At 44.1% G+C, this 13686-nt stretch overlaps 1 protein-coding gene across 2 annotated transcripts in view; it reads left to right on the forward strand.

Moving 5' to 3' along the window:
* SH3TC2 (SH3 domain and tetratricopeptide repeats 2) overlaps window positions 1–6982 on the forward strand; it is a 53808-nt gene extending 46826 nt beyond the window's left edge. For both annotated transcript variants that reach the window (XM_003782055.3, XM_003782056.3), the window contains 4 exons: window positions 1662–1784; window positions 2904–3054; window positions 4788–4984; window positions 6474–6982. In XM_003782055.3, coding sequence (XP_003782103.1) covers window positions 1662–1784; window positions 2904–3054; window positions 4788–4984; window positions 6474–6665 — 663 coding nt within the window. In that variant the 3' untranslated portion in view covers window positions 6666–6982. The remainder of the gene's footprint in view (window positions 1–1661; window positions 1785–2903; window positions 3055–4787; window positions 4985–6473) is intronic.
* Window positions 6983–13686: the final 6704 nt, after the last annotated feature.

Below are 13686 nucleotides of genomic sequence, written 5' to 3' on the forward strand. Positions count from 1 at the left end.
CAAATTATATAATATTTTATATATTAAAATATATAATTTGTGTAAATATATTATATATAATATTATATAAATATAATATATAAATGCATATAAAATATATGCATTTACTAGTATGCATCTCACTTGCATAGTAGTAAATGCATACTAATCATTTACAAAGTGGTCAGGACTTAGTAAGTGCTTCATAAATGGTATTAATATTTATTATTACTATTATCTGGCATTATATAGTATGATAGTATGTAAGGTGTTTTATTCTATCAAAAAATATGCCAACAGTCCTTTTTTCTTTGTGTTTTATTTTCTCTTTTTACTCTCATTTATACTATTATGGAAACATACACAAACTCACTTCAACTGAGCCTCGATAATGGCATGATGGCTGTGTTAACAATGACTGTGTACTTCCTAAGGACAGGAAACTTTGCTAAACCTTTCACCTGCACAATGTAGTTTAATTCTCATTACAAGTGCACTGGGAGTTTCTATTCTGATTTGCATGTTATAGATGAGGCTCAGAAAGGCTGACTAATTTGCTCAAGATGAGGCAGCTGGTAAGTGTTGGAGCTGAGATCTCCACACAGGCAGTCTGACTTAGCACCATCACTCTGAGCCTCTGCACCATTCTGTCTTGGGATTTTCAAGGGGGAAGAGTTTCTCAGGGAGCAGATATTTCAGTCTCCTTTCACGCTCTGGGTTGTTAATTGTATTGATGTCAAACCCTCTTGACTCCAGGGTTCCATCTCATTGCTCCTTTCTCTCTGTGTAGCTGCCCAGGCAGTAACAGTGACAGCAGGGTTTTGCCCCATGATTAGATGTTCGCTGATCAGAACTGGTCCCTGTCCCACCAAGCCCAGGCTATCATCTAACTGATGTTTTTAAGGGCCATTCCCAGTGAAGTGAATCGTTCTCTACCTACGGCTGTTTGAGGTCCTCTAACCGTGCTGCAAATCAGCAGTATGTCCTTCACTTTCAACTTCATCACATTGGGCTTAGATGTGATTTCAAACAGCTTGCTAGAGATAAAGAGGTTGTGGAGGCTAGGAGGGGGGCATTGGGGTAGAAGACACTGGCATTTCTTTACTGCTAATTATTGGTGTGAACTTGGGGAGGGTCCATATTCCTTTTGAGCCTCAGTCTCTTCATATCAAAAATATAGGTGTTGAATTAGATCCCTTTTTTCCAATTCTAGTTGTTTACAAAATCGGTCCCAGGTTTTGCTATCTTTGTGTACCTGTTAAACCATTGTTCTTATTTTTTGTTGATTCAACTTTCAAATCAACGTAGCTCTTCCTTCTTAGCCTTACCTTATACAATGCTATCTGAAATTGTGGTTTGATGGATTGTTAGTCTATTTTTCTAAAACATGTTAAAATAAATACTTAACTATGAAAACATAAAATGTTTGTCTATGTATTGCTAAAACAAAAATCTCTAGCCACCGGAAGTAATCTATCATACCATGATGGGGAAATGCCAGACTCGAGAGTCTTCATCCTCTTTCCAGCACTATGAATATGGAGGACAATTCAGAATTTGGGAGAGTTTAGCAGAGGGTTAGTGAGGTGGTCTGACTCTTGCAGACCTTCAGATTCTTCCAGTCCTGCAGAGGTCTGGAAACCCTTCTCTATACCTTTAATATCTGTGTCTGTTCCACCCAGGCAGCCATCCAGACAGCACTGAAGTCAGAGGAGCCCTCTCTGGCTCTCAAACTTTATGAAGAAGCAGGGGATGTGTTCTTCAATGGGACCCGCCACAGGCATCATGCAGTGGAGTATTACCGAGTAAGTCACCATACAAACATGAGTGGTTTCCCACTGGACGTCGGACAGGGGCTCTCCCTCCCTTCTCCTGCTAGTATTTCTTCTCCTCTCTTCCTCATCTGGCACCCACCTTCTCACCCTCTCATCAATCTAGCAGGTCCTCAGGGAGGGATCTGATGACCTCAGTCATTGCCAGGCTTGATAGGTTATCCTTCCCGGGATAATACATCATGATAGTTACATCTTTTAGGTGCATGGTACTTTACAGTTTATATCACACTTCTGTGCTTGCCGGTATTCCCCATTTTCTACTGGTGGCACAGTGGGAGGTGATTTAAAGTGTATAGAGATGAACACTTTTGTTTTACTGTGTTTTTATCAAGCATCTATTAAAATACATTAAAAAACTAAAAATATATAATACGAGCTCACCAAACCATAAGTTTACAGGTATTATTGCAAAAGATAAGAAAATAAAAGAGTTGATTTAAAAAATAATACAAATTAAATAAACGTCCAGATTAAGGAGAGACATCAAATATTGTGGTTGTTGTTCTTCACTGACTGACATTTGGGAACTCATACTATCTTATTTGATGTGTTAGTTCAGCTGATTATTCAGTGGTCAAACCTTAGCATTACGCTAGGTGGGGGAGAATAAGAAATGTGCCTCTGATTGTAGAGAGGCTTATTTTCACATGCACTTTGCAGGTGAGAAGACTGAGACTCTGAGAGATGAAGTGACCCACCTAAAGCTTAATCATAATAAAAAACCAGAAATGACCCTTGATTGAGCACATTCAAACACTAGGTGCATACACATCGTGTGCTTCATGGATTAGCTCTGTGAGTGCTCAGAGAGGTGAATAACTTCCCTGTGACCTTGGGAAAAGCCACCTTTCTTAGTCAGTTTCAGGGACCTGATAACCTCTAAGATCTAGGCAAAGCACCAAAAGCAAAGGACAGCAAGCTGAGAAAAGGCACTCAAGGAAACACAGCTGCCTTCTGTGCTCCCTCCCCGTTTTAATTCACTGCCACCCCCCTCCAACCCCTGCCAGTAGAATATAATAAGCCTCCCAGCAAATGGTGTGTACTGATGATTCCTAGCTGGACTGCTGTTTCTTGTGCCTCTGTCCCCAGGCTGGGGCTGTTCCCTTAGCAAGGAGGATGAAGGTGGTGAGAACTGAGCTCCGGATTTTCAACAAGCTGACGGAGCTGCAGATCAGCCTTGAAGGCTATGAGAAGGCCTTGGAATTTGCCACCCTGGCTGCCAGGCTCAGCACACTCACAGGTTGGTGGTCCTGTCTGTCATACACATTGAATGGGAAGGGCGACTACTCAAGGATGGACAACAAAGCAATAGCAGCATGGGCACTGGAGTCACACTACACGGGTTCAGATCCCAGGCCCCGCTGCCAATCTGCTTAACTTCTACAAGCCTCAAGTTTGTCATTGCTATCTCAGGATTAAAAATAGCACCTCCTGCATGCAGTTGTCATGAAGACCAATGACCATCCACCTAAAGGCCACGGCACAGTGCTAGGTACATAATAAGTCTTTGGTAAGTGTTGCCAGTGCCACTCTACTTATTATTTTATATTTGATATAGTTCCCAGTGTAAGGTAAATGGCATTTAGAAAAAGTCCAGGTGTTTAAATTGGTTGATTATTAGTCAAAAGCTTATTTTTCCATGGAATAGAAACGTAAATGAAGGTCAGGTTCCCATTAACCTAACTCACTATGTAGCTGAAATACTTTGGATGTATAGGAAAAGCTAACGGGGAACAGCATGTCATTAAAACCGAAAAAAGGCAGAATTAAAAAGAAATTCTCATCTTGAATGCTGGTGCTTGAGGAAAAGCAGGTTTGATTAGCGAAGCCTTGATTAGATGTAGGGGTAAATGGAGTCTTCTGTGATGATTCTAGAAGGGACTTCTGGGCATTTTCAAGGACATCCAGGGTGGCTGGTACTGGACTTCATTGTGTTTAATTGCACTTGAGAGATCTTTCTTTTTCCTACCTTTTTCTTTACTGCAGAAAACCTCATCTGAGCCACTGTCTGCCAATCTCAGCAAAGGCGTCTGTGGCCCCAGGCAGCTCCTCTGAGCACTTTTTATCCCTCCCAGGACAGGCGCTTAACGGAGGCTGTACACACCCTTTATACATGTACTTCCCAGTGGCTGGATTTTTCCGTATCACAGAATTTTTCTCTCCCTTGTACTTTCTCTTTTAATCTTGGTTTGGGGCCCTTTGAAGTTTAAAAACAATGATTTGAGATGGCCTCAAATAGCCACCTTGCAGATATTCCAAAGACAGGACTATAAACCTTTGTTTCTTGTCAAAGGTCACTCTGAATGAAAATGATTAGTTATTAAAACAACGAACCCATTGAAACCCCAAACAAGAAGTCACAGAGGCATTAGGGACCCACATTCTGAAGCCTGGCTTAAAAGTGAACAGGCTTCTGTAGCTTATGAGACTGAGAGTTGGTAAAAGGGTAGCAGTGACAGCTACGTGGTGGCAGCTCAAGAGAACTCTCTGAAGAGGGAGACTTTCATGTGGGAAAGACATTTGTTATAGAGTAAGGAGTTCTTACTACTCAATCAAGCTAGTCTTGTCCCCATGCCCCATTACAGGAATTTATAAATAAGTCATTCCCACAGAGTCCAGTGTTAAAGTGACATTTGTAATAAGGAGAAAATTTTCTTCAGGGAATCATCTCAGAAAACCCTGGCTCACGCATGTATTCGTCCCAGTCCCTCTCATAGAAGAGCCCTGTGTTTTCTTTTGTAGCACTTATCACGGATGTAATTGTATATTTGTTTGTGGGATTATTTAAAGAATGTCTGTGTCCTTTGAGGCAATAAACTTCATGAAGGGAGGACCTCTCCTATTTTGTTCCTCCTGTTCCGGGCCCAGTCACTGACATCTAGTAGACCTTCAAAAAGTTGTACGGAATGAATGAGTGAGTGAACTGTGCAAAGTGTTGGCCACAGCATTTCTCTCTCAGTCTTCCAATTCTAGGAGATCAAAAGCAGGAACTGGTGGCCTTTCACCGCCTGGCTACGGTGTATTACTCCCTACATATGTATGAGATGGCTGAGGACTGCTACCTGAAGACTCTGTCCCTCTGTCCCCCCTGGCTGCAGAGTCCCAGGGAGGCCCTGTACTATGCCAAGGTGTATTATCGCCTGGGCCAACTCACATTCTACCAGCTGAAGGTAAGAGCCTCTCATGTTAACTTCCAGGGTTAAATGAAAGCTACCGTGCAGCCAGACTCTTTCTTCATCAAAAGATGGCGAGGAAGCTTTGGGATGGAGTTGAGAGGACCAGAGGGTTGAGATTGGGAGTCTTCTTTTCACTCCCTATGGTGAGGAGTGGCGCCACCGGAGTCACACTGTCTCTTCCCACTTAGCCCCACTGGGGACCTTAAAGATGCTCCTGTCCCTGCTTAGGAGACAGATCATAGCTCCTCTTTCTCCTTGTCCTGCTATAAATTCTGTGGCTGCTTTATCAGATATCACAGGTGCCTAGGGCCTGTGGATCTTTCAAGGCCCTATGAAAATACATAAGACCCCAAGGCTAAAGAACTGTAAGTCTCAAAGTTAAAATCAAAATTAATACTTAATTGTATGTCCATAAAATGTTACGGGTCAACTGCAACTCATTTCTTATAAAGGAATAGAAAACTGTATTTTATGAGAAAAGTGAATGTATATTAATGTTTAACATAAGTCTGGCTCTAGGTCCTACTTGCCTTGATGATACTCACTGGGCTGGAGTAGAATCCAGAAATTCTTATTTTCCTAGTCACTTTCAAAATTCTGTCAGTGGTCTATAATTCTGCTACAACTGTGTTCCTCAAACTGTACCCTCAGGTTTGGCTCCTTTTATCAGAATTCCTGCCCTCTCCAGCACAATCTTTAATCTCTTAATATAGTGGCTTCTGAATCACTCTGTGTTTTGCCCCCATGGCGCCCTCAGGGAAGCTCTGCTGTCCTTTTCTTATTTGCCGGACTTGACTTCTGGTGTGGCTTAATTATTGAGGGTTAATGGAAACCAGATTTTTGAGTCTCATCCAACGAAGCATCTATTCCTTATCTTTACCACGTGGGGAGGGACAGGGCAGTGAGCGACTCCACTGGCCATCTCTGCCTTACAGTTCCCAGAAAGTGGTTCAGAGACATAGTGTGTGTTATCTGGGGCTTGCAAAGGGAAGAAGGCAACTCATACCACCTTAAACAGAAAAAGGCAGCTCATTAGCTCAAAGAACTGGAAAGCCGGGGTACAGATTTAGTTGCAGGGCATTCTGGGTCCCGGTGCTCAAATGTCATCATGGATTTCCCAATCACTGTGTTTCTACTTGGCTTTGCTTCATGGCCTTTTCCCCCTCCACACACTGAAAAGTCCAGAGAAGTGACAAATAGGTCAGGTTTGGGTAATGTACACATCCCTAATGCCCTGTGCCCAGGGCAATGGGGTTTCAGGGCTGGCTGAGCCTGGGTAAGGTGCCCCTTGTGCCCGGTGGGAGGGTGCTGTGATCAGCGATGCCACAAGGACCATGGAGTGGGAGAGGAGTTTCCCTCAGGATCCAGGAGTAGGGACGGGATGTTGGGCAGAAAGAAAGCTGGAGTCGCCAGCACAGCCTGGAGCCTGTCCCCAAGCATTTGCTAATGCTGTCTCTTCTTTGTCCCCATCCCATGGGGTTAGGATGCCCATGATGCCACTGAGTACTTCCTGCTGGCCCTGGCAGCAGCAGTCCTGCTGGGTGACAAGAAGCTGCAGGCCACCATTAGGAATAGGCTGGACAGCGTCTGCCAGAGTCCACTGTGGAGCAGCAGCACCTCTGGGTGCTCCTCAGAGAGGGCACGCTGGCTGAGCAGCGGAGGTCTGGCCCTTTGAGGAAGACTGTCTTGTCTCTGACTGGTATCATTGCCGGGCACTGCCTCCCTGCTTCAGGCTCCTGGGTACTAATAGGGAGGGTCTGGGTCACCACCTGGCCTGGCCCTCTCATGTTACAAAGAGAAGAACCAAGACAAGAGGGAGAAAGGCTCACTCCTGGCCACACAGGAGCCGATGACAGAGTGACGACCGGAAATCATGGCTCTGGGCTGTGCATCTGGAGCCTCTTCCAGTTGACTGGGGCTCTCCTGCACAAACGGCCTCTCAGATGCATGTTCTGGACACATAGTTCTGGAGGAGATGAGAATCCTTGCCCTTGGGAACCTATCTTCCCCCCAGTGAGGAGATCAGCCTATGCACTGGGGAAAAGGCAAGCAGGTCAGAGTTCGTGCCCTTCACTGATTTTTCTCAGGGAAAGACCCTTTCCCTTGTTGGGGAAGGAATCCATAGTTTCTTTTTATTCTTTCTTCAGAGCCAAAGTAGGTGTCACTCTTCATGCTCACAAGGACTGGCAAGAGAAGAGACCGTTCACCAAGCTTTTAGTTCAAAAGGCACAGCCTCAGAACACCAGATGGAGCACACAGGGCATGCAGCCTGACTTGGGTCCCTGTCTTCTTCCTGCCAAGATGCTGTGGTCCCCCTTCACTTCCCGGAAACTCCAAGGAAGCTTTCCAAGGGCCAAGGCTTGGAAATGGAGCATTAAGAAAATTAAGACATAAACTATGTGTATATAGCAAACAGCATTAAATCTTGTCCATTTACATTTACACATATGTCTTGTCTCCTGCATGACAGGCACAGATGAGATGGGAGACTTGAAGGGTGGGTTAAGATATCAAAGGTCTCATTGGTCTCTAGACGGCTCCTTCACAGAGCACATCTATTATCACTTACTACTGCATAACACACTGAGTGGTTTGAAACAATATCTCACTATGTCTGTAGGGCAGGATCTAAGCATGACTTAGTTGGGTCCTCTGGTTCTGGGTGGCTGTCAAGGCCACATTCAAGGTGTCAGCCAGGGCTGCAATCACCTTAAGCCCAATCATAGAAAGATCCACTTTCAAGCCCACTCATACAGTTGTTGGCAGGTGTTGGCTCTGCTCTGGCTGTTGGCCAGAGGCTGCCCGCAGTTGCTTGCCATGTGGGCCTCTCCATGGGGCAGCTCACAACATGGCAGCATGCTTCCTCAGAGTGAGCAAGTGAAATGAGAAAAGGAATTCACTGTTTTTATAACCTAATCATAGAAATGACATCCCTTTTGTTTTGCCTACGCTGTTCGTAATAAGTGAGTCTGGCCCCCATAGAAGAGGGGAGGTTGCTGAGGGCATGAAAACTAGGAGGAGAAGAATCACTGTGAATCACTGCAAAAGCGACCTACCATAGGATCGGAGTTCTTTGATAATGGAATCAGAAATCCTCTATGACAGTGCACTTGATATGGTCCACTGACCAGCAGCATCAGCATCATCTATGAGATTGTTTGAAATGAAAATTCTGGGGCTCTGCCTGAGACCCAGACAGGGGTCAGGCACTCTGGAGATCAGAACTCTCACTCTACAAAGCCCTCTAAGTGGTTCTAAAGTATGGGAAACATGCTCTAGTCTAGGGCTTCCAGGTGTCATGCATAAGAATCACCCAGGGAGCTTGTTGAACATAAACTTTTTAGTTCCCACCCCTAATATTTCTGATTCAGTGGATCTGGGATATAATCCAGGAACATGCATTTCAGCTGGCAACTCAAGTCCTCCTGTTGCACATGAAGTGTGCAAACACACAGTCTCTCCATCAGCTCACATTGTACCATCAGACTGTCTGCTCCTAGCTTCCAGCTTCTTGGGTTGACCAGGTGGTTGGTTGTGTGGTGAGGCAGGATTGGAGGGGTGAGTTGAGTCACCATTACATCTTCTAGACACCAGGACTGTCCACATGTCAGCACGTATTTTCTCTAAGGGGCTTGGTTGGTTGCGAAATGCTCGCTACTCCAGAGGCTGTTCTTGCCCAGGAAGGAAATGAAGTGATCTAACCACTACCATGTAAAGTAGATGTGGTTTTGCTCACACAGCAAGCCACAGCATCCCCAAGCTGGAATGGATGTTGTGGTTGAGGCTACCGTCTAATCACCCATGCAGAAGCCTTCAACAGCATTCCCAGGAGACCATGCATTCCAGAACAGTCATACATCTTATATTGGAAGAAGGCTTGTGCATAACCCTGGAACCTATGCCATGATCCATTCCCTGTCTGGCTCAGGTTACACATTCTCTCCCTTTTCCCACCTACAGATCATTCTCCTCTGGCCAGACTTGCTTCTCAGTTTCTCTGAAAGAGCAGTTCTCATTATGGCACCCGGACTCTGATATGGCTGGTGGGTGAGGAGTATAGAGGGATGTACTGTACTTAATATAACAATGTTGTACTCTGTCATCGTAATGAGGTTCTTCTTCTTCCCAGTAGCCACATCTTACCTGGGCTCACATTGAGCTTAACAATGAAATGAAACCTAGGTGTCTTCTGACACAAATTGCTGTTTGCCTAGATCTTTCTCAATTGCTAGAAATAGACATAGACATAAGCACACATGTACACACACATATGTGAAGGACATTGTATCTGTCCATCCATTTTGCATTTCATTGGAAATTTTGGTCAACATTTTCTGATTCCGTGCACTTTGATTCTCCTGTAAATCTGGTAAATCTGCCTCTAACTAGGTCAGTTATAAAATACTTAGCATGCTTCCAAATCTATTGTTAAGATTATGTTTTCTTAAATGAGAAAAACATTGCACTATATAATTGCAACCACTGCATTCTATATGTCAGTTGCTTGCTAAAATAGTCTTTAAGAAGTGTTTGAAAATTTCATTTAAAAAATATGCGCTAACAATTCCCCTTGGAAACCTTTGATGCTACCTTTTTCATGACCCACAGAGAGTGGTGATTGGATGTCTCTATTTAAGCGGGTTTTACTCTGCATATATCCTAGATAAAGATGAATTGGTTACTTTCTCTATGCTAATCTTCCCCTCAACATTCGCTGGGGTTGTATAGCTTCTAGCTACATGCATCTAATCCAAATAAAGAAGAAGGAAGGAATTGCAACATTGTGGAAAACCCTGTGACATGTTTTCTCAGCTTTCAGGTACACCACTTCCCTCTTCTCAGTATTAACACTGAAACTGAATATAGCTTTTATCCTTTTCTTATTTGCTTTTCCATTGTTTTAAGAAGCCTTTATATTGTATGTGTGTACGTGCATTTGACGTGCTCTGTAAATACAATGAAACTCATTTGACCAAAGTTTACTTGGGGAAGGGAATATTCAGAGGGTATCAGGATCGGGAGGCAGATCAGTAGAGGGATCTTGGTCTTGATTTTGACATTAAATGGCGATGTGAACTGGGGCAAGTCACTTAGCCTCCACACACCTTGGCTCTTTAATTTCTAAAGAAATAAGTTCCCCTCTGGTTTCCTTTTCAGCAATGTTATTGCCACACCCTAGGAGTGGAAAATGTTATTTGAAAGATGAAATCACCTATTTTTATAGCCCAATTTTATTTTCTTCTTTTTACAGGTAAGTAAACTGAGAAACAGAAAAGTAATTTTTTCCCAGATGCATGGGTAGTGGCAAAGACAGCAAGCAGTACAAGGGGTCTTCTGACCCAAAGATTTAGTTGCACAAATGACAGGATTTCTGCCATTGAAAATCTACCTTCGGGTGTATGCAGCTCTATGTACATATATGTCTGCATATGTGTGTATGTGTACATTTATCATCTTATGTACCACTTGAAGAACGGTAATTTATCAGACTAAATTGATTTACTTCTTTTATTCCTATACATTTGTAAGGGATGACTAATCTGTATAGAAACAAAACTTGTATTGCTTTCCGTACATGCTATTTCTTAAATAATAGCAATGAAAACAAAACTGCAGTAAATGTGGGCCAGATTGTGTTGCTTAGTGTAAGCGCCCAGCCTGGAATTGATATGGTATGGTTTGAAAAGAGAGAGATGACCAAGTGGCAGGGAGTGTAGGAGACAGACCAGCACCAAACACTTTTCCCCTAAGTGCTCGGAGAGACAGAAAAAGCAGCAAAGGGAACTGAGTTCCTCACAAGGAGAGTGAATGACCTCAATGCCAGGTATGAGCTTGTGCTTCCCTCCCTCTTCAGGGATACTGGGACCCAGCGGGGTGAGAGGAAAGGGGGCAGTGATGTGCGAGGCTATGATTCAGAATCAGAAGCATTGTGATGAGCATTGATTGCAGGGTGCTTACGGGCACTCTGGGAGGGGACTTTACCCAGGTGTGGGAGGAGGGCCTCAGAGGGGATTTCCTGGATGGTTTCCTTATCATCTAAGCTGAGTCCTGAAAGAGAAATCTACTTAACTTCTAACCGCAGGCCAGACGTTGGTGTTGACAGGCAGGGCAAGTGTCAAACAGAAGTCCAGAGAGTGGGGAGGGCGTGACCTATTCTCAGGACAGCAGCAAGTTCAGCAGGGCTGGAACAGAGAGAAGTGGAGTTTGGACTTTACCCTGAAGTGAGGGGAGCTACCGAAGGGATATAAGCGGGAGAGAGAAATTTGGGCTTTGGAAAGATGATTCTGGAAGTATGAGACCGAATGACAGGGCAGCAGGAGGGAGGGTAGGAGACCCCTTAGGACTTGGATATTGCAACAATACATACACTCCAGACTTTATTTGAACGTCACCAGCTTCCCTCCTAATGTTCGTTTTCTGATCCCAGAGTGCCACATTGCATTTAGATGTCGTGTTCTCCCAGCCGTCTCTGGTCTGTGAAGGTTTCTCGGTCTTTCCTTTTCTTATTTTTCGTGACCTTGAGAGTTTTGGCCTCCTTCCTTTTGACAGTTGCTCCCATCGAGGTGTGTGAGCAAGCAGCAAAGGAGGAAGAACTTCAAGGCAATGGGCTCAGCATTCACCCAGGTGGCGGGTCAAATGGGGTCAAAACAATGGCTTTGAGAATTGGGTATACCTGAGTTAGAATCTGCTTTTTTCTGGCTGTGTGACCTTCAGCAAGTTAATTAGCTTCTTTGAGCCCAGTGCTGTCAAAGACATATCAGATAGCACCCATAAAATTTTGGAGCATACACAGAGCCTGTCACAGATAGCTAGATGATCTCACAAGGAGGTGTTTGCCTTCTTTATGTCAGAGACAAGGAAGTGGCTGAAGCAAATCTATCTTTGGGGACAAGCCTTTACCCAAGGGAAAAACCTAATTTGGGGATAAAAGAAAAAAAGAGAATATTTTTTAAAGGAGTTAATACAATGGTTTTTATTCTAAAAAAAAAAATGGCTTCTGCATAGTATAACCTCACCCATCATTTTATGTTAAATTTAATCTTAAAACTTTTTTAATACTAGCCTGTTGTTGTTGTTGAGACAGGGTCTCTATCCTGTGGCCCTGACCAGACTGCAGTGGCATCAGCCTCACTCACAGCAACCTCAAATTCCTGGGCTCCAGCCACTTTCCTGCCCCAGCCTCCTGAGTAGCTGGGGCCACAGGAGCATGCCACCATGCCCAGTTAATTTTCTATTTTTTTGAAGAGACTGGGTCTTGCTCTGGCTCAAATTCCTGGTCTAAACTGATCTTCTTACCTCAGCCTCTCAAAGTGTTAAGATTATAGGTGTGAGCTGCCATGCCCGGCCTAATACTAGATTTTATCTGCTACTTTGTCATTCAATCATGTTTTGTTTCCCTCTCAATGTAAGCGTTGACATTGAGAAGTGCAGCCAAAAGCAGGGCTGCAGCTAGGCCTGCTGGCTCTGTGTTCAGGGACACCTGGGTCTGCAGCTGGCCTCTGCTTCCTCTTTATAGAGTAATCTCAGCGTAGTTACCTTGCCTCTTTAAGCCTCAGGTATTCATCTGCTTGGAATTTTAACTGAGATGACGTGTGGATGATGTAGCACCGGCATTCACTTTGTGGCAGCTGTTGTAATGAAGCAGATGAAGTAGATTCTTGTTAGTAAGCCCATCTTTGCTCCTTTCCCTTGGCAGTCTTACCACTAGTGTGAGACAGCATATCTTTCCTGGTATCTACCTTCCCACACCCCCAACCCTATCAGTTATTCCAAACTCAGGGGATGAGTGCATGGAGTCTGCTGGAAATTCTTGCTCTGAGAATGTGCTATTGGTTTGCCTTTTTCATTCTCATCCGTTGAGTTGCGACCCATGGAACTGTATTAAAGGGCCGCAGCATTAGGAAGGTTGAGAACCACTGTTCTAAGGGGTGTCTTCTAATCAGAAGCAGAGACAGATGGCTGCTTATGGGGTGGGGACTCTGCTGTGAAATGACAGAGGTGGAACAAAGAATAACATGTGTGGCTGAGATTTCATAACACAGCTGCTCAGCTCAGCTTCCTTTCCCAGGAGACACTGCAGGAAGCAGTGGGGAGGGAAGGACATTGCACTTGCAAAATTATTTTAAAGGTGAGAAGTCAGCTCCCACTTCTAGTGTCACCTTTGACTCATTGTCCAGGGCATCAAACTAGGTTGAGAGATAAGTTCCTTTGAGGTGAGTGATGAGTTAGGGCAGGTGTGGGAAGGATGCTTGAGGGCATGTGGGTAATGAGAAAGGTTGACCTTTAGGTCTTTCTTTGTGAGAAATCAAGAAATCCAGTAGGGGGCAGTAATGTCTTTCTTAAATAGTATATTATTACCCACAGAATGTATTGAGTAGTTCTGGATTAGCCTAGAGCAGTGACTCTCAAACTTTTCTTTCATTGTGGCCCATAGTCAAGAATGCATGTTACATTGTATTCCAGCATGCATATGCACAAACATACACACCTGTCTGACAAAATTCCATTTATTCCATACAACTTTTTTTTTGAAACAAAGTCTTGTTGCATCACCCTGGCTAGAGTACAGCGGTATTGTCGGTATTGTCGTAGCCCACTCAACCTTACACTCTTGGGCTGAAGTGATCCTCCTGCCTCAGCCTTCTGAGCAGCTGGGACTATAGGTATCCACTGTACCTGGGTATTTTTTTTCTATT

This window comes from Otolemur garnettii, unplaced genomic scaffold (genome assembly GCF_000181295.1).
Source record: "Otolemur garnettii isolate 467f Iridium unplaced genomic scaffold, OtoGar3 scaffold00003, whole genome shotgun sequence".
NCBI lineage: Eukaryota > Metazoa > Chordata > Mammalia > Primates > Galagidae > Otolemur > Otolemur garnettii.